This window comes from Atheta coriaria, unplaced genomic scaffold (assembly GCF_025399875.1).
Source record: "Atheta coriaria isolate IRGN ID8LTWV9N9 unplaced genomic scaffold, Caltech_Dcor_3.1 hic_scaffold_8_pilon, whole genome shotgun sequence".
Classification (NCBI taxonomy): domain Eukaryota; kingdom Metazoa; phylum Arthropoda; class Insecta; order Coleoptera; family Staphylinidae; genus Dalotia; species Dalotia coriaria.
In genome coordinates, this window is record NW_027045450.1 from 6,522,440 (window position 1) to 6,547,252 (window position 24,813).

General features: G+C 37.0%; 3 protein-coding genes across 4 annotated transcripts; all 3 read left to right on the forward strand.

Annotated features, from left to right (window-relative positions):
* The first annotated feature begins 268 nt into the window (after nt 1–268).
* LOC135797711 (uncharacterized) lies at nt 269–1,847 on the forward strand. The gene is made up of 6 exons (XM_065310202.1): nt 269–573; nt 645–883; nt 947–1,082; nt 1,147–1,280; nt 1,349–1,571; nt 1,639–1,847. The coding sequence occupies exons 1-6, from the start codon at nt 534–536 to the stop codon at nt 1,722–1,724; spliced, it is 858 nt and encodes a 285-aa protein (XP_065166274.1). The 5' UTR covers nt 269–533; the 3' UTR covers nt 1,725–1,847.
* A 9,151-nt stretch (nt 1,848–10,998) lies between these two features.
* LOC135797314 (PDZ domain-containing protein 2-like) lies at nt 10,999–21,722 on the forward strand. Its single transcript, XM_065309599.1, has 6 exons — nt 10,999–11,300; nt 19,136–19,291; nt 19,353–20,430; nt 20,492–21,192; nt 21,252–21,378; nt 21,430–21,722. Exons 2-6 carry the CDS (start codon nt 19,147–19,149, stop codon nt 21,473–21,475), a joined length of 2,097 nt encoding a protein of 698 aa, XP_065165671.1. The 5' UTR covers nt 10,999–11,300; nt 19,136–19,146; the 3' UTR covers nt 21,476–21,722.
* A 697-nt stretch (nt 21,723–22,419) lies between these two features.
* Nucleotides 22,420–24,603, forward strand: LOC135797104 (zinc finger protein 287-like). 2 transcript variants are annotated; one of them, XM_065309303.1, is made up of 4 exons: nt 22,420–22,558; nt 23,048–23,745; nt 23,804–23,993; nt 24,180–24,603. In XM_065309303.1, the coding sequence occupies exons 1-4, from the start codon at nt 22,550–22,552 to the stop codon at nt 24,333–24,335; spliced, it is 1,053 nt and encodes a 350-aa protein (XP_065165375.1). In that variant the 5' UTR covers nt 22,420–22,549; the 3' UTR covers nt 24,336–24,603. The 2 variants fall into 2 exon arrangements, with proteins under 2 accessions (XP_065165375.1, XP_065165374.1); XM_065309302.1 differs by lacking the exon at nt 22,420–22,558 and adding an exon at nt 22,616–22,990.
* The last annotated feature ends 210 nt before the right edge of the window (nt 24,604–24,813 follow it).

Genomic DNA, 24,813 nt, shown 5'->3' on the forward strand with positions numbered 1-24,813 from the left:
GATTGGTGGATGATTAATCAGTTTATCACATTGTCAGTTATAATTTATAATGAGTAAAGTATTGACCAACATCCGCGATTGGCGTACCAACGTAAATTGATTGATTTTGTGTTTTGTGCGATTATTTTGTGTGTATGTTATTTGCGGTGTCCTTTCCTGGGAAACTGTATGTCAATGGCACATCGGCCGCCCGACTTTCCCTCAGCTGGGGGGTGGTAAGCGCGTCGGAAAACTTCAGTTCGTCTCGCGCTCAGTGCGATTGCATCCACCGACGCGTTCGCATCGGATACACGTGCTAACAAACGCGACTTATAAAATAAAACTAAATTTTTAATTAAATTTTAAGTGCACAAAAATAAAAATTTTATTCGCGGAATTATAGTGCTGTGTTCCAATGAGATGTTGACCATTAAAATAAGGCCATTAGCGTGCGTGTAATAATTGACTCATAACTTTGTTAAAACAACCCTCAAACGCTCCGAAATTAACGAGCATAATGTGAGTATGTAAATAATGTGAAACGCGGAGCTAGAATGGCGTCCAGGTCGTTTTATATCCACATAACTATCTATGGTGAGTAATTAACTTAGTTAAAAATTTTACGACGACGGCGAAAATAATTAAATTAATGTTTTATGAAATAGCGTTTGTTTTACTGCCACTGTCGATGTGCGCCGGAATCGGTGGTTTGAAGTGGGTGAGTGTCAATTTGCCGCATTTCCGGCGGCCTGGTGAGGCGGCGCATTTACACTGCGATTATGACCTCGGCAACGACACTCTTTACGCCGTCAAGTGGTATAAAGACAACGAAGAATTCTATCGTTTCGTTGCCAAAGAACGCCCACAGTCGACAAGCTATCGAGTGGATGGAGTTGATGTTGATGTAAGGCAACATAACCACAAACTTAAACTATTAAAATGTTATGTGTCATTTTAATTTATCTAGGTTAGTGCATCGGATAATAAAAAAGTCGTTTTAAGACCTGTACGCCTGCGCACTGGAGGTTTGTATAGATGTGAAGTGTCTGCAGAGGCGCCATCTTTTGCATCTGCGCAAAGCGAAGGACGTTTAGAGGTTATATGTAAGCAAAATAAAAAAAATAAAAAATTTAAAATTTTTTGTTAATTTTTGTTGTTTAAATATAGCACTACCAATTGAAGATCCAAAAATAACCGGGGTGAGAGTCCAGTATCAAATTGGGGATGAAATCAACCTCAATTGTACATCGGGACGTAGTTACCCCGCCTCCATGTTGCATTGGTACATAAACGAAGAAAAAGTACGAAGTGGAAACCAATTTTTTTTTTTTACAATCCATGATTTTGTTTGTTTTTATGTTATGTCTAGATCTCAAGCAACAGTGTGCTCATCAGATACCCAACGAGAAAATCTCGACAAGGATTGCTCACCACCGTCTTGGGGCTGCGGTTTCACCTCAATAATCATCACTTTCTGGGCGGGTCGATGCGCGTCAAATGCGTCTCGTCGGTCTCGCGCTCGGATTTGGACGACAGGACGTCAGTCATCGAAAATCTGCCAATTACGGACCTGAGAGAAGCGCTCCTGCTCGGTAAGAATACATAACCTCATAAAATTTTATTATTTTTAAAATAAAATTTTAACAAAAATGTTTACAGTGAGGAATTCTGCAGACCTGAAACAAAACCAATACATTTATACTTTCCTGATTATTTTTGTTATGTTTTCTATGAAATTTCTATAAAATAAAATGCTAGATGATTCCAAACACCCTGTATAGAGTTCAACGCGTCTGAATGTGTGCTAAACATCTAAATGTGATTTTTGTATCTTTCGAATTGTAAATAAAGAAAAATATTAACACATATTCAATTTGTGTGCGATTATTTTCTGGGGAATCCTTGACAGGTGGAATTTAGTGTGAGGAATTTCACGCGTAGACAAATGCGTCCCGTCATACACCCGTCTTAAAGCTTGGATCCGGCTGATCCTTGCTTTGAGATCCTTCTATCCTCGGCGTCTTTGGCGCTGTCGCGCGGTGTTTACTCCATGGGCTTAAGCGAGGCTCTCGAGGACAATTAATCAAAATTGATAGCATAATGCAGGTGCCACCACCGTGCACGCCGTTGAGTACCTGCGTCTCCTGTTTCCACCTTGCGGTTTCCCGTTGCTATTGCTATTGATATCCCTTCCAGCTGTGGATCAGCGCGCCCGGATCAGTCCCGACGTAGACAAACAACAATGGGTTGTGATAGTGATCGTGATCGTGGGGCTATCAGCTCGGTACGCGAAGGGTCTCGGTGGGAGGACTCCAAACGACGCCGTTTACTGTAAGTAGTTTGGCGCAGGCATCACCATCCCGAGCGCGGCAAATGGGATTATTTCTTGTGGATACAATGGGATTCTACAAAATACTCTCATATTGTCATCTCGACAATAATCATCAACTTGTAAGTGCATTGCAATACGTGCTTCTATTTGTCGATCGATGTTTAACCAAAGAATATCTTACTTTGAATTTTTTGAGAAAAAAAAATTATAACCTTAAAAGATACATGTGAAATGTTTCGTGTTTCACTTTTGAATGATTCAGAGGTCGTGTGTTGCAAAACTTGCAGCACCAGGAAATAAATTGAGTTCATATTTATGGGCGTACGAATGCGGTCGCGGAATGGGACATATGTGCGCCATATGCGCCGGAAACGAAAAGGGTTTCGCTGTAACGCCAGGAGACTTCCGGCCGATGGGAGAACGTTAGAATGTTGTGATTATGATTTAGCGAACGCGAACAACTCCGCACCTCGACACCTTTGGGAGTTACTCGTGCGCAACTGTTGCGAAGTTTAAATTTTATAAATTTACAAACTTTTTCCAAATCAATATCATCAAACAGAAAAATTGAATTCTTTTTATTCTTTCTTCTTTGCGTTAGTTGAATATTTTTACGCTAGAAATACTAGTGGTAGAGTTGTGCGCTGATAAGAGTTTCCATTATGTCGCTGTAATATTTCCACCCCCTCGCATTCCACCCTCAGTGAGCTATCCGAGCTAATGTAGAGTAGAAAAGAGTCGGGACGAAAATGATTTTGCGGATTCCCGGCCGAGGCGAAAATATAATTAAAGATAAACGTTTGACGCGATTTCGGGGCGCGCGTTTTCAATTTGAATAAGCGGCTCCCTGGCTCGCGATGCGCTCATGCGCGAAGCGGATAATCAAGAGCGGCCAGCGCCGTCGACCGTGAGAAAGAAATGATTTTTTTCGCACTTCTAAAGGCGAGATTTTAGTTTTTTGCATTTTTACATTTTTGCATGAAAAAATAATGCTGTGATTATCTACGGCTGTTTGTTGAAAGTGCGAAGATTTACGGCTAAAATAATTCATTTTTTAATTTAAAATCATAAAACCCTTTGTTTTGAAAATTTTATTTGAGCATTTATTACGTAAACTTTTTCTACTTGTGTTGTATTCACTGATAATAAGCTTTAGCGAATTTATCCCACTTCAATACGAATATGACTCGCGGTGGTAAAAGTTAGCGAAACATTTTCCACGACAATTTTCAAAGCGTTCGTACGCGCAGAGAAGTTATGTCAGAATTGATGTCAGAAACAGAACACCGCACACAGAGAGGCTCTTTGCGTTTTTGCATTCGGCGAGTAAGTAGATAACTGCATTTCCGCATTCGCTTCAGTATACAATTTACAATAAACTTATGGAAAAGTCGACGATGGCGGCGGCGGCGGCGGTGGCGGCTGATGTGGAGTCGTAAACTGTTTACGCCAGCAAACACACAACAAGCAACAACGAGCGTGAGAGACTTGTTGAGGCATTGGGTGGGGGCAAATTATCGATTGCGGGGTTTTTATGTTTATGGAGCCCTTGGAGCGCTCGCTGATGAAGACTCCGCCGACTCGCGAAGCCGATCAGAGCGGATTATCGTCCGCGGCGCTGTTGTGCAATATTGAAGCGAATTCGTGCGCTGCATTTTTGATAAGACTGCAAATCCACTAGCCGCATGCCACACGCCCGGCTCCTCCACCAACAATATAAAGAGGAAACTAAATCCATACGTGAAATTATTAACCTAATAAACCATCAGAATGTTTACATAAAATTAATTCTGATAAGCACCTGATTATTTTTTCAATAAATAAAAAAAATTAATTTTGAAAATTTTAAAATTTAAAAAATAAATATATAAAAAATAACTCAAAAATGACTTCAGAAGCAATATTAAGAGAAATGTAATTTTTTTTAACAACAATTTTAGCAAAAATAACTCATTATAAAATATTTTATGTTTTTTGCTCCACCTATTATGTAAATGCGCATGCGCAGCGCATTTAAGTGTAAAAATCAGGTCAGATTATAATTAAATATGTACGCAAATAAAGTCGCTACCTAGTCGGGAAAACTCTAAATGCATTACTCATTAGCGCAACAGTAATTAATAATTTGCCTCGACGGCACTCCGGCTATTTGATCTCGAAAGTCGAATAAGTGAATTAGCGAATGATAAAACCGGCGAAACAGCACGCGAATTAATTTATTTCAATTTAGCATCAGACACACATTCGGAGGGGTGGTGCATCGCGTTCATAATTTTTCATTAAAACTCATTTCGCTCATTTTGTTTTACGAGAGCCTGCAAAAATTACTGCCTGATTAAACCGAAGATAGACGCGCCCCCCGGATCGGTAATGCGAAATGAAAACATGATTAAATGTTGTGCCGAAAGTACGTAAAGTTTAATGAACGCGATATTAAAACTTCCCGGTAATAATTACAGCGCGCGCGCAAGAGAGGGTGAAAAACGTAGAAAAATATGTAATAATCATTACATTATAACCGACAAAAAGAAGCATTAAACAACAACCATTAGAAACTCTAAGTAAGCAAAAAATTAAATTATGATGGAGCTATATTTGTCGAATATTTTTTCTTTTTCCATCCCAAGAAGTTTTGAAAAATCAAGCGCTATGAAAACCGAGCGATACTCAAAAGGCGTCAATGAACAAGCAAACTTCGGTGTAAATTTTTTTGTCTTAAGGAAAAAAGTTGGAAACTTTTTTGAACTTTGCTAATTGTTTGCGAATGGCGTGCGAAAGGTCGAAGGAAAGTTAAATGGCTGCGGAGAACATCATAAAACGGTGATTAGTGCGTGTTTGAACAATGGCAAAAGCAAAAAAAAAAACATGTCATTAGGAATTAAAAACACAAAAAAAAAACTAATGAGCTACAAGTACCAGGAAAACGCACATAAAGCATGATCCCACTTTTAACGGGATATGTTTGTTGTACGTGGTCGCCACACCACAAACCCATTATCACTATTAAGAGGATTATCCTCGATGCTCAATTTCCCGCATCTTGGAAACAAAGTTTCCACGCGAGTTCCTCAATTTTCAATGTTTGACGCCGTAATGGATGTTTGCATAATGCTAACTAAACATCGAATTCGCATTAAACGAACGCCAGCAACAAACTGTGAAACTTTTCGAAATAATTCTAGTTATTTTACGAATAAACAAGCTTCAATTAACACTAATCAGAAAGTTATTTTTCATGCATGCGATATTATTATAATCCGGGCGTTATTTATGGAAATATTAACGACAATCGCATAAATTGTGTGATCGAATCGCGGGGCATTTATTGTATTTATTGCATTTGTTGCGTTTTTATTCAATTGCAAGCGCAATTCCCGGCCTAAAAAAATATGAAACGAATCGCTCGGCGCTCGCATTTAAATGCAAATCGCATCGCGTGCACGATGCGTCGTTTGTAAATATTTAAATTTCAATCACTATGGAAATTGAAAATAAATAAAAAGCTGACCCGCACCGCGCCGAGATTCAAACAAATTTAAATGCCGGACGAACTTTGACAAACACCAACCTGCATGCAATGCATGCAAACGCTCGCAAATGCGCGAAAACCCATCGGTGATGCCCGGCGCCTCCACCGGACACGTATCATATGCATAATCGGATCAAGGGGTGCATTTCATGTGCGCATTTTGATTGCCACGGCGAAAATTTCATCAAGAAAGACACTAACCTTGCGCAAAAATTGCCAGCTAAAGGGTTGGAGAAGAGGAAAACAATTAGCAGTGACGTTCGGCGCGTGTTTTGTGTCCAAACAGTGAAGAAAAATACTTGGTTTAAAAATGCACGAAATTCATTGTGCTGGTCTTAATTAAAGAACAATATTTACGTTTGTAGGACAAAATTATTCCATCTCAACTGGATGTGAAAAATTAATTTTATGGTATTATTAAGATGTGTATTAATAGTTGACAAGAGTTTGCAGTTTTTGCGCGTGTCTAGGGCGAGATAATTTCGGGTCGAGCGACTTGAATGGCCGAATGCATCATTAATTCGCCATATTTCATGCGAAGCGTTGTCTCTGGACCGGGCGAAACGCATTAAGTATGAAAAGGGCGCTGGCATAGACACATCGTTTGGGTGTGACAATTTACTGAGCGAACTCCGCAAACACACCTAGCGAAACATGCCTTGTTGATGTCTTAGTCGCTTTCGTAAGGACCACTTGCAAGTCGGGCGGCTTAGTTGTACCGGCAGTAGTCTTAACTCAGTATTGCAACACTTGTAGTACACCGAGTCGGACGCTGTAAAAGATCCAAGGATCCACGCGACCGGATACAAATGGGCATCGTCTCGCACACCATGAATAACTAACGCGCCAAGCGAGAGTGCTTCCTTCCTTCCGTTTCGGATGTTGATTAATTCAGAATGGCTTAAACTACGTTGGGCCACTATCGTTCTAAACGACGTAATCGCTTGACTATTAGTCGTTAAAAATCTCTTTGACCGGTTTTGAAAAACATTTGTTTCTGAATACTGAAAAATTTATATTTTTGAGAATTAATGAAATATTTTTTGTAATAATTGTTAGTTTTTTGGTTAAAAAAAAAACATTTTTGATTGTTATCTTTAAATTATTTTTCAGGGTTTTTAGATACAAAAATAGTACTTTAGCCATGGCCGTGACTAAAGTACTTTATCAATCTCTGGACAAAAATTCCCTTTTAGTCACTTGATAGTTAGCTGTCCAATTTTTACAATTTATAAAAACTAAAAATTTAAAAATTTTGCATTCCGGAAGTCAGTTTTCATAAAAATTAAAATATGATATCAATAAATTATGTTTTGTGACAATTGAAATTAATCTCTGTAAGTACTTGTCTCGTTGAATCCGATGACAACAGAAATTAGTGCCACTCATGCGAATGACGGCGGTTTGTAACCCGCGCGCAGCAGCAGCAACGAGAGATTAAAACTAATCGTAGTGGCGCACGCGGAGAAGGCGGCAATTACGCGAAATGATAAAACTTTTGTCGAGCCTGCGTCGGCGAAACAGCAATTTGCACCTTAATGGCGAGCGTTTAACGTTCGGCCGTGTTCAACAATATTGCGCGCAGTGTTTGTGCCAAACCAGGAAAACCAGGAATCCAGTCGCTGGAATTTGACCTGCCCGCCAAGCAAGAAGGATCGATTTCCCTAAAGAGCTTCTGTTTTATTTTTTCCGGCTCGCGCGCGTAAACCGCGTTCGTGAGTTAATATTTCAAGAGGTAATTTCAATAATTGACTGTTGGTTGCTGTTTTTTCTTCTTCTTGCTTTGGGGGTTGTTTTAGTTGGGATTAAATTAAATTCATGACTGCTGGAATCCCAATTAGAGTCAGTCGAGTAGAGTGGAGTGGTGATTTGTACACACTTAATCGCTCAATTGCGAGGCGAGCAAGTGCGCACACATCGTCCGCTAAGTGATTACTTGCTGGCTGATTGATTCCAAAGTCGATTGTAACCAGATCCTTTGATATGTGACATTCAACAAAAGTTTAAAATCGAATCCATCAGATGAGTGCATCTGCATTGAGAGTATCTTCAAAGGACCAAAAAATAAAAACGTTAAGCGTTTAATGTAATGGATATTGTAATATAATATCAGAATAGAATTAAAAAGAATTTCACTTCAAAGTAAAATTAAATATGTGTATTTTGTATTGTATTGGGGATATATTTAGTATTTTGTGGCAAAAAACGTTCCAAGAGAAAATATGTTGTGGGTTTTTAGTAAAATATATAAAAGTGTACAATTACAGGTAATTTTTTATAAATAATGCCAGAAAATAGCAATGGAAATCAATATTATAATTTGCAAAGCATCCTATTGAAGAATTTAAAGAATACAAAGAATATTTAGCAGAAATTCTGTTTGGATTGCTGTGGTAGGAGCAAAAAAATATATAAAAATTCGAAACTAAAGAAAAACTGAATTCAATAATTATTGAAAAAATTTGTTTGTAAAAAAGCGGAATATCTACCAAAATATTAAATATACTGAATTTCCAATTATACTCCATCCTTAAGAAATTAATTCTCTATGTAATAAACAAAGAAGATTTAAAAAAAAATGAAAATTTTCGAAAATTGTAAGAAAAACGTTTTTTTTGTTCTAAAAATCACTGTTTCAAGTTCCTAGTGTAGTTATGTAGTACAAATATTTTTCTAGCAATTTCTTTTGTAAATTGTCCCAGTTTAAGCCCCCGCCTGAGTCACCGGGATGAGTTTTCGGGCCTCTTCACGTCTTCGCGTCGCGCTAAATTGAACAAAACGTTTAATAAGGCGTGGTAGTATTCACACTCGATTGCCCGTCGTCATTGTCAGCGCCTTGCCGTCGTCCTGCCGATTGCCGACCTGCGCCGTTATTGCAAAGTGCAAACTGGCTGCCTTTCTTCATTGCCAGCACCTTCGCGCCGGCTTCGTTAGCCGAGTCGCAATTTTAATTGCCTTTAATTAAACAATGCCGGCGACAAAGTACTTAAAGCACTAAAAACTAACAAACTAAGACGATTACGATTACGCCCCAGCTGCACTTTTTATCTCTCCGCTCGCAAAACTTTTTCATCTTCTAATGTAAACAAAACAAGCAGAGAAAAAAATTCGATCGACACAATTGTCCACAACACATTAAATAAATCGACAGATAAATATCGAGAAAATTGATTTCACGTGTTGTTGGTATTTGAACAGAGATGAAATCCATTCCGGAATGATTCCACTCCGCACGTTGGTAGTTTTAACACAGAATGAAATATTATTGATGACGGGATGAGCGTCCCGCACAAAACATCGCCCAACTTAATATAGAATATATTTTGCTGTAAGTGTGAGTGTATAAGTTTCGCCGGTGGAGCGAGGATTCTCGATGAAACCGACGTCCTGTTTCTGTCCGCGCCCGTTCGTGTCCAGCCTGACAGCTTGGACCACCAACCACGGACCGCAACACGTTTCCCTACTGCTTCAGACCGATAGTGCAGGTAAGAGGGGTGGATGTGCCCGGTAATGGTGGTCGTTAAAGTTGACGTGTCGCTATTATCGTAAGCAGAATCATCAGATTCGTGTTCGTATGATGACCACGCGTTCATCACCGTACACAACAGTGTAATACATAATATACTATATTCAAAATTAAATGCGCAAAGTCAAAAGCATGAGATTTTCATATTTTCCACTTGGAAATCTTGGTAATAAATGCTTGTAATTTCATTTCTATGTTGTTTCTTTTTGCGTTGGTGGTTTGGCGGTGATGGCGCAACGTGGAAAGGTGTGTTTTCTCTAGGGTTGCACGCCGGGAAAACGATTTGTACCCGCGCTCGGCCCGCTTCAATCTTTCAATGTCAGTGTGCCTTTCATTCCGCACCTTCGGGAGGCCGGCATTGCTCCGCACAATTTGCGCCCGCTTTGTACACGAAGAGAAAAATTGATCCGGCTGAATCAAAACCTCCTCCGCCTTCCCGCGCGCGCAAAAGTGCAAAATTAATGGAATATTAAATGGTGCAGCAAAGTGCAGCATGCAGTTACCAAGTGGTCAATGTGTGTACTGGTACACGAATGTCGCCGGAGTTGAAAAATCAATAAACTCCGAATATTAATCCGTCGAATAAAAATTATCTCCGGGAAATTGCCGGCGAGGATTTGCGCGCACGCTGCGAGGATTTGTGTGCAGCGCGTACACAGATTTTTATTTAATCCTAATCCACTTGTGCCTCGATTCTTTTGATACTCTGGTTCTTATAGACGAAAATCTCCACACAGTGTTTTTCAGTTGTTCATCGCAAAGCCCACGCGTTCGAATCCCGGTTGATTTCGGATAAATGAATTTCCATTAGTCCCACAGTGTCTCCACAGCCGCGGGATGAAACCAGATAAAACGCTAACGACGCATTCAATAAAATCTGCACGGGCGTAAAACGCTCAAAACGCTAACGACGCGATTAAAAACGAATCGGAAATTAAGTACGAAACTAAGTTCGACACTAAATATTCATGTATGGTGTGTTGTCTAGCTTAAAACTTCGATTCATACCGCGAAACTTGCTAATATGGTTCGCTCATTAAAAGATAATTTGCTTCTCCTGCCGCTCGGAGTAGAGATACTTACCTCAGTGGTCAAGCTCCTACAAGACGCTTAAAAAAACAACTCCGACTCTAACGACTCTAGTGGCGCTCAAGATTCCTACCACAATTAGAGTACAGCATCATTGCTAGTTTCCTTGTAGGGTTACCAAACTTTCAAACATGTTTTGAAAAAAATCCAAAGAAATTTTCTGACGTTTGGTAACCCTGAGTGTAATTATGTTAGGTATAACATTACTCATTGCTACTACACTCACATTCCAAATAGAAAACTAACCTTTTCACGACCACCACCGACACAGCACACAGTCATCACGCTATGCGATGTGATGATTGTGAAGAAATTCAAGACAGGTAGCGCAACTTTAAGTCCACATGCAGTCCGCGCGCACACGCACGTACTATGTTACTTAACATCTTGCATCTTTGTCGCCGTGGTTGCAACTGCAGCTTCTAAGTTTTACTTTTCCTGTCTTTTCCTGTCCTAAAGTCCACTATGAGCAATGACTTAAGTCATTGGTGCGCGCTGCGCAGAACAGCACTACTGGAAGTGGAGTTGAGTGAAGTTAAGCACACTGCACACCTGAGGCTACCTGCGTAGAAAAAAAGCGAGTGGTGCGCGGTGCGCATGCGCCGCGAGCTTAGCATGCTTGCGATGCGTTTGCAAGCACAGCGACAACAGTCTTGTTGTGGACGCGCGCGCGTTGGGACTTTGTGAAAGAACCGCGCGAATCGATCGTGATCATGTGACTTAATAAGCGTGAAGCAATACTAATTCTATCGGCGATAAGAAATCATTTTTAAAACTCACAGTGCTGAAGATTGTTACTCGACGGTTTTATATGAAGTGAAGTTTTAATCCCAGAAATTTATTAAGTAAGTAATAAAGTTTTATGTTTTTGGCATTTGAAGAAACACTGACATTTCGATTTTGTTGAAAATAGTTTTGTAATGTTTATTGTTCACCTACACTGCACCAGGATGTGAGTTTTATTTTTCGAATTAAAAAATAATTAAAATTGTTTTGATGTAATATTACGTTGCAATCGATTTCGAGAAGAATCTCATTTTGCAACCTGCACAAACAAATTATTATAGAAAATAACAAATTCCCAGCGCCATCAGTTTTTGTAATTTAATTGAATGAATTATTACAAAGCCAATTTTTTTATTTGTTTTGCAAACTGGATGAATATTTATGATCGATGACAACATTAAACAATGCTGCAATTTTTACTCGTTTAAACTATGTTTTCCGTTCATAAATAAATTGTCAATTAATATGTTGAATTGGAAATAAAATTGAATTTGTTGTTGGCAATTCACTTTCTTTGACACGGATTAGTTGCCGGTGCTGTATTGACACATTTTAAAAATTATATTCCTTGACCGATAGAAATTGCTGTTAGTGTGTGTTTTTTTTTTGCTTGGAGCGAAGGCGCATTCTCGCGACAAAATTTACAATCGCGACACACATCCATTTAATTTCGTGTGCGCGTACGCGTCGGCATGCATTGCGCTGCTTTCTATCTGTTTCTATCGACGAAAATCTCACTTAGCGTGCGGACAAATTGAATATCGTAAAACGGGCATTAAATAACGATTTGTGATTATTGACAAATTTCTAATTTTAGGCTTTAAATTGGTTTTAGAGTGTGTTTTCTACACATGGTACACATAATATTTTTTCGCCCACTTAAATTTTCACCTTTCTAGGGCTAAAAAGAGGACATTAAACATTAAGAGTAGAAAATAATGCGTTTTCTGAGGTTTGCACTTTGTTGCACATCTTAATTATTATTATAAATACAAATTTGTATGTTTTGTTTGTTTGTGACACTTTCACGCAAAAACCACTGAACTAATTTTGATAAATTTTGCTGTGAAGATAGTTTTGACTAAGGAAAAGCAAATAGGCTACTTTTTGTCACAAAAAATAACTAAATGGGTGTAAATTACGGGATGAAAGTTGATATAGATATTCACCCATAGTTATATCTACATAATTTGACTGTAGATGGCGCTAAAGTGCATTACCATCATATTTCATTAAATTAATTTAAAATTGAGAAAAAAACGAAGAATTCTTTGTAGTTTACTTATTTTACTTGCAGAAAAATTAGCTTTCCATATATGTATATTGCAATATCTGCAATAAATAACCTAATGAATAATTTTCCTTCAGCTGTAACAATATGAAGTCGATTACTTAACTGTAGACTTAACTGATCAATTGTTACAGCCGGTTATTAGTCTTATTAGCATGCCTGCAACACTGTTAATCTGCTGATCTCGGCCGACGCGCGTAATGCAGTAATGCAGAATAAATAATGATGTATCCACATGACACATGACATGCGCGTTTTTGTTTATTCGCAACGCCGAAGACAGCGGCGCGCGAAAAAAATTGAACGGAACGAATGCAGCCGCAATAAACGTAATAACCCGAGTGCAATGCAAACAAATTTAATGAACAACTCGACAATCGTAGATAATACATCTGTCACATGTGTCCACAGAAAAAGAATATCTTCACATACGAAATGTCTCTAGCATATTACCAGGAAATTACAAAACGCGCGCGAGGCTCAGAAACAATGCGAAACATTTTAACGCGTTGTAAATCACCGATGACCACAATGCATGCGTAAACTTCTAACGTTTATATTGGCTGCCTCAATCATGCGTGTGTCTTCCGTGAACTTGACGTTGATGTGAAGGCGCTAAACGCTGAAATTAAATTTATGCTTTCCGCTCACGAAGCATCCAATCATATTGTTGCGTTTGTGACAGTTAACAACGAAAGTCATCAAAGACGCATTCCGCAGTGTGGTTTTTAACCAACGTGACAAATGTACAAACAAACAATCCAATAAGAAATTAAGTGTTTTGTAAGTACGTGATTACACTAACAAAGAAAAAAAAACGAAGAAAAATTCGAATTGTGGTGTCAGTTTAAAGGTTAAAGACCTATTCGGGTGATAAACCATGTTTGCATAGAGAATATTTCTTCAAAAAGTAAAGAAAAGATAGTTTACTTAAATGTTAAACTTTTACTGATATGTGGTGCTGTAATGAAAACGAAATTGAGATGATGCGCAAGCCAACGGTACATTCTTCAGAAAATGAACACAATCGCGATTCCGTTGCAAGAGCGAAAGGTAAACGAAACAAGATGCAAGTCATCTCACACCAAACGCATTTTTAATAAAACGCACGCGATGAACATATACACAGAGAAGAAAAAACCTGAAGGCAATTTTGTTGATTACATAAAACTTGCGTCATTCTAATCTCGACCTGAGAACGACTTCGATGAAACGAAATAATTGAGCAAACAAAAATCAAAAAGCAGACTTGACTTAACATAAGTAGAGTATGAAAGTGAATCAGCAATTTACATAAATCGCTCATCATTAGCATGGCAGGAAACTGCAAATTTATTCCATCCAGGTGAAGACGCCGAAGAATCAAGGATAAATTCTTTGGAAAATCGAAAAAAATGCAAGGAAGATTTTGCGCGCATGTTTAAAGTGAAAATATTCATAGGTAAAGTTGAGCATTACAGCCGTCTGGATACACGGGTGGTGCGCAGTAGCATGGCGCATTTTTTACGCCATCAAACCTGTTACCATTTAAATACCCGGCCCGCGAAAAGATGTCAAGTTTATACGGCTAGAATATTGCATATTGCAAAACGCGACGGACGGAATTCCACCACAGCCTGAAAATATATATTAGTGTATACTCAGCCGAGGAGGAATTATAATTGATGAGACTAGTGCGCAGTCGCCAATTACGCTGATAACTAACTCAGAAGCACGCGCATGCGCATTAAAAATTTTCCAGAAGAAAACAACAAGTTTTAATCACCGATGGTAAATATTACATAAGAAATGACATCGGAGCGGATTGAGTGAGGGTATCGCAATTCGATCCGGCGAGGTTTCGCTTTATTTGGTCAATTGCGGACGCGTGCAAGTTGTAAAACGAGATGCGATCGATAGAAACTTCAGGTTTCCGCAAAATCATCATCATTGAAGGCAGTGTAAGATGACTTAAGTCAAAATGTAGCTACTATTTGATTTCTGCCTGTATATACAAGCTCATATGGTTGGCTGCGGCGATCTCGTTGCGTAGTTGCGCAAGACCAGTTCGGATATTTTTCCAAAACCGGCGATTGTGCATATTTGCGGTTGGCTCGACCCGACTGGACGCCAAATCGCACTCGTTCTTCATCCAGAAGTCAGTTTCTATCACGTTTCTAAGACTAGATACGCAGGAAATTTTAAATCCGCAAAACGTGACTTAAAGAAATCAATTTTAGACTAAAACGTAAAAAACTATGTGTATGAGTCATGAATGTTGCAATGTTGCACAGGTAAATATTATACCTGCTGATACAAAGTGTGCAAAAATATTCTAAGCAACTAGGTTTTTAATACCTTCCTCTTTTTTGTGTGTGCTGTGTGCTCAGTTGACTTAAGATAAACTCGGTGCGCATCAAACGCATCCGGCTTGGGATTTGCCTTTTGACTCGCAGCGAACGAAAAACTGACGAAATAAAAACTTGTGAGCTGTGAACCAAATCAAGCATGCACAAACTCGCTTTCGTTGCGGCCGTAAAAGCAGCATTTTTACAGTTCCTAGACGAGCTTCGATGACGATGCTACGAAACAACTCATTAGGAATCTGGATCTGGTCGATATCAACATGTTCAGATCAAATTTTTCGTTTTTCATATTGAAATGAATTAAAATTAAAATTTAAAAATAAAATAAAAATATTTAAATTATTATTTATTGAATCATGAAATAACTCCCACAATTCATAGACGTAGCGCTGGGAGATTTATTGTTGACTCCCACGCGAATATTTGGCAGTAAATTTTATTTATTGTTTGCGTTTGAAAAGTTGAGTATTTGTTAAAGAAGTTTAATGAGATTCAAATTATTAGTTTGCATACCTTGACATCAATTATTTCTGGGCCACAGTGAAAGAATTAGCAAAAATTATTTCAAATTATTTTTGTTTTCATAAAAATTTGCCGAATTTTTTTTTAATTTCAATTTTCAAATTTTTTATTCTTCTTTCTTTATTTTAAGCTATTTAGCATGTTCCTACTTTGCTAAAATTAATTTTGACATAGATAAACCCCAAAAACTTTCTGTTTCTTAAGTCAATATTTAAGTTGACTTAAACAACTGCAACCCAATATACATTAGCGTTTATAAAAAAATGTTTGTGCAATTCACAAATATTTCAGCAATGTACCATTCGGCTCCCGTCTGTTGATGACGATGTCGTGCATCATCAACAGAGGAACGCAGGAGTCCACCGAGAAACGACCGCGAGCGTCCTTGAGGTCGGATTATTGCCACTTTTACACACACACACCTTAACTCATCCAGGCAAATGACGCATGTTTCAATTTCGTGTGCGTTTATTTTTTCATCAGCGCGCACACCAATAATTTATGGCGAACGCTATAAAATTTTACGATAAAATATTTTAAAAGCTTTTTCCCTCGGCGCATCCGCAATTGAATCCATTATGCATGCGAAAAATAAAACCAGCTATTGATTAATTGATTGTTTGTTACACTTTGCTTACACAGTTTCTAGCTGGCGCACATAACCTATCATAACCTGGCATAATAACACGATTAGTAATCAAAGTGGGTACTGTGGATGCCGAATGCAAATAATCAATTTTAACTGTATCAAATTACGATAATTACAGAGGTGTAAGTACGCACAGCTTGTAGTTTGTGGAGCTGGGTAACAGATACGAATGCTAATGCGGTGTCGGTAAGGATGTGGAAGGAAAACGATTAAATATCGCAAGATATCAAAACGATGACAAGATCACAGTTATGTAAATAACATGCCATAACGGACTCGGCAAATGACCGCGCATGGATTTAATTCTTCTCGCGGCTGCAAATTGGCTTCCTGGCGTGCGCACCGAAAAGCCGAGAGGTGTCATAATATCATTATTAACATGATTGAAAATTACAATGGAAATTAACACCGCTAGGCGGTACATTTTTTGTTTTTGTGCAAAACGGTAAAAAACATTGTCAAGATATAAGATGAAAGCCTAGGTTTATAATTCGATAATCACACATAACATAACATAAAGCATAGAAAATTGCAAATTGTCCACGTAGCAAATTGTAAATTTATAAGAAAAATTTTTTGATCAAAATTAACTGCGCTAAGAACTGAAGACGGTTCAACTCGTAAATGTCAAGGACTAATATGGTCAATATATTGCTTTGAGTAGGTATGTACTGTATAATACCAGTTTTTATTAAATTTGATTCAACTCAATAAATTCGTGTGGTTATTAAATGCAGTGTAGCGTTAAATATTCATTACTGAAGGGAATAAAACAAACACGCAAAGGAACGCGCAACAATCGACCTGAACAAAACGTTCGAATGTATCATTAATGTTTACTTGATTAAGGTTGCTTCCCGGTACGATAAAAAGCTTTATTGCAAGTTGCAAGACAAAGCCAAACATTTGTTTAGAAATTTTATTTTAATGGAAAGGCAGATGGAATTAAACTTGATATTAAAATTATTATTTTTTCGATTGGAAATTGTGAAAAACTCTTTTATCTACTACGCTACAATGAAAAAACTAAAATTGCTTCAAAGGTATAGGAGGTACAGGGTGTTTATTGCTGAATTTCAAAAATTTATAAGAAATTGTAATTTTTTTTATTTTTTAAGGGTTTAGAGAGTGGACAATAGGTGATTATCATGAGAGAAATATTTCTTTATCACATTATAATCAAAAACTCAACAATATCGTAGTAATGCAGGAGATACTGAGTGTTTTTTGCACCAATCATTAAAAACTTTGCAAATTAAAAACTTTTGGCGGATATTTCAACTCTAACTCATGATTTATCATAATAAATATTACGCCAAATTCAAAATTATAAAATTTCTCCAAAGGGACAGGAGATACAGGGTGTTTTTTCGCGGAATTTCAATAATTTACAAAAAGTTGTAATTCTTGAGTGCTTTTTAAGGGTTCCGAGAGGAGAAGAAATATTTCTTTGTCATATAACAATCTAAAACCTAACAATATCTCATTAATTCTTCAGATTCAGAGTGTTTTCTGCTCTAATCATGAAAATTTTAACAAAACCAACAATTTTTGTCCTAAATTCAACCCCTAACTTTGAATTTATCCCAATAAATACCATAAAACCATGTTTATCAATCCATTTAAATTATTGATCATAAATACCACAAACAAAAATAAAGAAACGGAATAAATTCCTAAAGAAGTAATCCTTGATAAAGTTGCACCTGTCTCGGCACGTACCTGGCGACTTGTACCTCTCCTCTTCGCACGAAACAAATAATTCGCTTGTCTCGCTGTCGTTTCGAATCGAAAAAGTCCTTGATCACACACTTCTTTCTCCGCACTCCATCATTCAAAGCCACACTGATTGCGGCATGATTTATTTCTTACACCACTAGTAATTATTCATAATCCCATGTTTTCTGTGATACAAATTTCAATAAGAACAGTTTTTTCGCTTCAAATATGCATAAAGTAATCGTTTGGCATAAATAGGTTTTACCTCACCTCTTGCGGTATGTCGTTCACGTGTTAGCAACATTCTCTTCTTGTCGTGATAAACTATTGACCGATTGCGATTCGAACTACATATTGCAATGCGAAAGAATGCGTTCATTTAATATTAATATCAAAACAGTTATATGCAGGTATAACAATCATCTACCGAGTATTATTATTATTATTATTTGATGGATTTTTATGTATTAATGATTTATATGAAATAATAATTACTTTCCAGTTATGCAACGCCTTGTATTTGTTATTAAATATGCATGCAATTGTCGTCTTTGGAGCGCTTGAGTGCGTTTTCGATTTTCTGCATGAGCACATTGGCTCACACTCGCATCTAAACTTGCATTCAACATTCAACAAATTGTGTTAGCAATGTGACTCCGGGCGGCTCCCAACTACGACTACTCTATTCATTCTATTCATGCGCGCATAAATAAATCGCATGTTATAATAAATAATAAGCAATCAGGCGCTTACAATGATCATAAATAATATCCAATTCCGTAGTATTTTATGCCTCACGTGGATGCCACACGCCTTAGAGTTTATTCTAGGCAACCAATTGTACGCCCCACGTGCTGATACACATTTATCGTAAGTACGGTTACAATAATTGTTAGCTAATCGATAAACTGGGTTACCGGTATGTGTTTGGATCGCATTACATGCGCAATTTGCTATGTTAATGTCAATAATTAGTTTTGCATTAGTTTGTTAATTAAACACAACATTAAAACAGCGGCGCGCGTTGGGCAATGTTCCTATGATATTTGATTTGCCAGAGAGAATTAATTGATTCTCGTAAAATTTCTGAAAATGTCAGGTGATTACGCCGCTTTGAACACCGAAATTCCACACATTCTAAATTTATTATATATTGTGGAACAGGTGAAAGGCAGTTGTTAATTACTGTCACGTGTAAAATATATGCAATCAAAGCAACTAATTAATAATTATATAGGTTTTACGATGTAATATTGCAAAGATTTCGTGTATAATTTTTAGTTTTTTTTTTTGTTTAAAAAACATAGTTTTGATGTAATAACAAAATTTATGTAATCTCCGCTAATTGGTTGGTTTATTATGTTGCAGAAAGCGAAAAGATGCGATGGTTTCGTAAGCAAGGCGACGCTCCGCGCTTGCTGAGCCTGTCGCCATTGAGGACGGATTCCCATCGGCCGGAAGATGCCCTCATCGAGACACCGAAATTAAGCGTGAGACATGCACATGCACACCGATCTAGACTTGGTAAAAACAATCCTAAACAACATAAAAACTTTCTGTAAAACCATTTATTTCATATCTATAGATATGTCCTTGGGAAGTTGGAGAAACTCCAGCAATAAACACGAAACAAATTTTTATAATGTTGAAGAGTCTATGATTATTACCGAAAAATCTCATCGGAGGAGACATAAATCCCAACCACGATGTGACTTTAATAACCAAACATCAGAAAATATAACCCCTAACACCATGAATACATTTTCAAGTGGTGGGGGGTTCAGCCATAGAGAAAAACGTAATCCCCTGTTGGATAGAGTTAAACACACGAGGTTATCATGTTTTAAATCATCAACACCTCTTGATAACCTCACTAATCCTTCAACATCTGATAAGATAATAAACCCACCTCCGGATATTACAAGACATGATTCAATCATCTCCACGATACATAATGATAATGATAAATGTAATAATATTAAACCTGTTGTAAGAAGTAGTAGAAGCACAAGTAGAACTTATATCAAAGAAGATAGTGATTATGTTGATGGTAATAGTCCAGCTCCAATGAAAACAAACCCAATGGAGTGCTATGACAGCCTCCCGAGAGTCTCCTGCCTGTCGTCAAAGTTGCGCGCAATGTCCGAGCGTTATCTGCAATCGACGACGAATAGATTCATCGCAAAGTTGTACAAGCCGGCCGATGATGATCAGCCATTAGCGACGTCGACGCCGAGCAAAGGCTATCAGAGGTCTCGCGCCAAACTGCGCAGCTTCAGTTATGGCGCGCTGCCCGGTTTGGAAGAGTTCCAAAAGAAGACGGTGATCGAGTCCCAGAAGGCGGCGGCGGTGTTTGATAACGACAACGATAACGATAACGAAGACGACGATCAGGCGCTGCTCATTGATGGCGAGGACACTGACTCGGGGATCCTTGTCACCGACTCCTCATCCGCAATGGAGAGCGATAATGGCGATGGTGGTGATTTAGACTTGCAGATGAAGACGAGCAAAAAGCCGAGTGAGAGGATTCCGAATATTACGATGGTTGCACTGAAGAAGAGTGAACCCAGGGAGGAGTTGGGGATTTTGATTGCGCAGAAACAATCACCGATGAGAGGTTATGTTGTTGCACATATTGTACCAGGGACCTTAGCTTACAGGTTAGTTATTAACATCAACATAACTAAACTTTTAAATTAAATTTTTTTGTTTTTTTATTAGAGAAAACTCTTTAGCTGTTGGTGATGAAATAATCAACGTCAACGATCGTCTCTTATCTAATTTAACTGCTTCGGAAGCCCGTCAAACACTTAGTACCAACGCTTTAGAAGTCCATCTTTTAATATCAAGAGAAATTTCAAGTCCAAATGTTCCCAGTCCTCACTACCCATCACCTCCAAAACCCTCGGAATCAATAATACAAGAATCCCCTGTTGATTATGACCTTCAAAAAACAACCCCGGTATCAAGAAGACAACACTACTTCCAAAAGAATAGCAGCAGTCACAGTTCTCATAATAAAATCCTTCGGAGAGCTGTTGTAAGCTATTCAAACCACTCTAAACATGGCGACTCTCCTTTTAACAATATTACACCACCTCCTCCAATAAATCCATTGAATAAAAAAACGCGGGAAGACAATTTAGATCAATTACAAGTTTTCAACCCACAAAGTAAACTTATCCGATTAGATAGTGATTCATTGGATCAAGTGACCTCAACGAATTTTTGTACACTTCCAAGAAGACCCAGGTCATCAGTATGCTCGTTTCATACTGTTGTGTTGGAAAAAGGTCCCGGGAAGAAATCACTTGGGTTTACTATCGTTGGAGGAAGAGATTCACCGAAAGGTGCGCTGGGGATTTTTGTCAAGACAATATTGGCTAATGGTCAAGCAGCTGAAGATGGCAGATTACAAGCAGGTTAGTTATATTTTAACCTTACTTTTTTTTACAAAATAATAATAAATTTTATTTTTAAGGTGATGAAATCCTAGCTGTCAATGGTCAAGTCTGTCATGATATCTCACATGCTGATGCTGTGCTACTTTTCAAGACAATTAAATCAGGACCTATTGCTTTGCATGTCTCACGTCGTAAAACAAAAACGTAGGTTATATAAATATGGCTGATTTTAACCTAACCTCAATTTTATTTTAGGAGTAACAAAGCAAAATCCTGTACTGATTTGATGACAACTCCATAACTCAAATTAATTTTTAAATTATGAAAAATTAATTTTTGAGTTTTATGAAAAAAATATGATTTATATTAAATACTGCCCTGTTATTTTTGTAATTTTTACGTGCTCAATTTATATTATTGTAAATTTTCTATTTATTCTGCCAAATATTCTATTGTAAATGTGGTTTTTGTGATAAAGTCATTTTTAAATACTTTTATATTTAATTTTGTAAATATTCTAAAATTTATAAATATCTATATATATAAAATTTGCGTGTCACAGTGTTTGTTTCCATACTCCTCCGAAACGGCTTTACCGATTTTTACCAAATTTTATATGCGTATTCAGTAGGTCTGAGAATCGGCTAACATCTATTTTTCATACCCCTAAGTGATAAGGGTTGTTCACCCTTAATTTTTTTTAAAATTTTTGGACAAACTCTTTTGTTTTTATTTTTTTTATAATGTGGAATTAAAAAATACATACAACCCTAAATTTTTAGTTTTTTATCACCAACCCCTATTTCTGTATAGCCATTTTAGTAATTTAATCATTTTTCATCCCGCTCAAAGAAAATTTTTATATGCGTATTCAGTAGGTCTGAGAATCGGTAACTTCATATCTTTAAGTGATAAGGATTGTTCACCCTTAATTTTTTTTAAATTTTGGTCGAAATTTTTTGTTTTTATTTTTTTAATGTGGCATTAAAATATACATACAACCCTAAATTTTTGGTTTCTTATCACCAACCCCTATTTTTTATAATAAGTAAGTTACATTTTGTCTACACTAAAATTTATCTAGAAACTTGAAATAATTTATATGGCAAAACAACGTTTGCCCGGTTAACTAGTATAAATATATAAATGTCTGCTGAAATTATAGATTTTTCAGCATCCCCTCCAATTTACACTCATCCAGCCTCTCGTACATCTGTGCATCCCTACGAGATGGCGGCAACAAGTGCACGTGCTCCTACTCGATCTGCCATTAAAATTAACCACCCCCTCATAAACCTCAAAACGTTCTTTTTTCTTTAAATTTTCATGTAAAACAAGAAAAAAATAAACAATTTAAAATACAATTATTACTATAATGAAAAATGTAAGTATTAAATTAGTTTAATTGTAATTTGACGTTTGTTCGATTGTTTATTGGGGGTTAGATTCGTATTTCGATGCATGAATTAGTGCCCTCGAAAAATCAGCGCTCGATTTATACAATTGCGCTGCTATACGTCATCAGCAGCCAATTACGCGAATGCCAGTCTACGGCTAGGTGATACCAGAGCGTTAGGGGTGCAATTTCAGCCTCCATTACGACTTGATACATTAATATTTACGTTCAGGGGACAATTAGTGCTCAATTAATAAAGTGATGATGAATGTGGAGAGTGAATTAAGCGCATCGCAAGAGAAAAAGATGTTAAAGTGTAGATTATGTTCGAGTCCGGGTGAAAATGGCATAATGGCGTTTAGTGACGAGGGGTTGATACGGTGTCTTCAACAACACATTAAAAAATATTTATATATTACGGTAGAAATTAATATTTTCAGTAATTATAAATTAATTTAAAAATAATTAAAATTTTAGGTGACTATGGATGATAAACTAACAAAATTCGTCTGTTCGGAGTGTTTGAATATGTTGGAAAGTTTTCACTGCTTTGCAATAATGGCGTCGCAAAGTCAACGTGATTTAATACAAGCCTCCAAAGATGAAACAAGTAAAAAAGCAACAACCAACGGATTATTACATGCATATCTAACAAAAGAGACAGTGAATAAAGATCATGATTATGCAACAAGTGAGAAAAATAGCAAAAAGAAACGAATTCGTAAATTTAAAGAAAAAAATATTTCATCAATACCAAATCAAAATAACAACAATAATATTAATAATAACAACAATAATAATAATAATGAATTATTAATTGACGCATCTGATTCTAACACTCATGAAACCCTCGAAATCGTCGTAGATCCATCTTTGTACTTAGAAAGCAGTTGTGAGAGTCTCCAAGATGACCATAACCACTCACAACCGCCATGTTTGATGTGCGATTTTAATTTCACGTCAATTTCACCGAATTCAATCGATGGTGATCATAATGAAACCAACAACAATGAAAAGTGTTCACATGATGACACTAACAATGATAATGATGATAATGGAAAAGATTATTCATGTCCAATTTGTGGAAAGAAAAATTTTACTCCTGTTAACTTAAAACTACATCTGCGGATACACAGGCCTAAAGGGAAGCATGAGTGTGATATTTGTAAACGAATGTAATAATATTTTATGATGAAGTGAATGGAAATGATATTAAGTTTTGTTTGTTTGTAGATTTAAATCAAACGCGAATCTGGCTCAGCATAAAATTTATCACAATCGCGTCCAGTTTCAATGTGAGATATGTCAGCGAGTGTATCCAACGCAGAGTACTCTCAAAGCGCATGCAATCACGCATAGTGACCTACGACCACATCAATGTCAACTTTGTGAGAAATCATTCAAACGCAATCAAGACTTAAAGGTAAAATAAAATATAAAATAGACATTGCAGCGCCATCTGTGTATAAAAATATTAAACTAAAACAAATAAAATTCATAATATCTACATTGTGCTGCCATCTGATGGTTTAAATTAAAAGCTTTGATTGTAAAACTTGCAAAGTTGTAAATGACATGATTTTACACTAATTTACCGCTTTGTTTGCAGTTTCACATGAATCAACACACCGGCGCACGCCCATATAAATGCATATATTGCCCGAAAGCATTCGCGAGCTCTGGAAATTGTTTCTCGCATCGCAAACGTATGCATCCGGACGAGGTGGAGCGCGACCGTAATTTTGCCGCAAAAATCCTCCGATAACACGTATAATTATTTAGTTAATTACAAATTTTATATAAATATATATACATATATAAACTAGTAAATATACTGATAAAAAACCGTCATATCATTCAGTATACAAAGCAGTATCACGAGCAGTATGAAAATCAAAATCAATCAAAACTGACCGAATTTTATTTTTAGTTGTCTGGATACCAGATTAGATAACTTATATTTATTATTATTATTGTAATTGTAGATAAACTTATAACTTGTAAAAAAAATCAAATAAAACTTGTTGTTTCTATTATTTATCTCGACGCAATAATAAAATAATAAAAGTTGCTTATCAATTAATTAGCGCTCGACGCGCATGAGACGGCAAACTTTTCAATTTTGTTGTAATTAACGGAATTATTTCATTATTTACGTTAATTACAGACAGAAAATAATGCCATGTGAACTTTGGACAGCTGGCTGCATTTTTAATTTAATTACGTGCTTAATGATTACCATT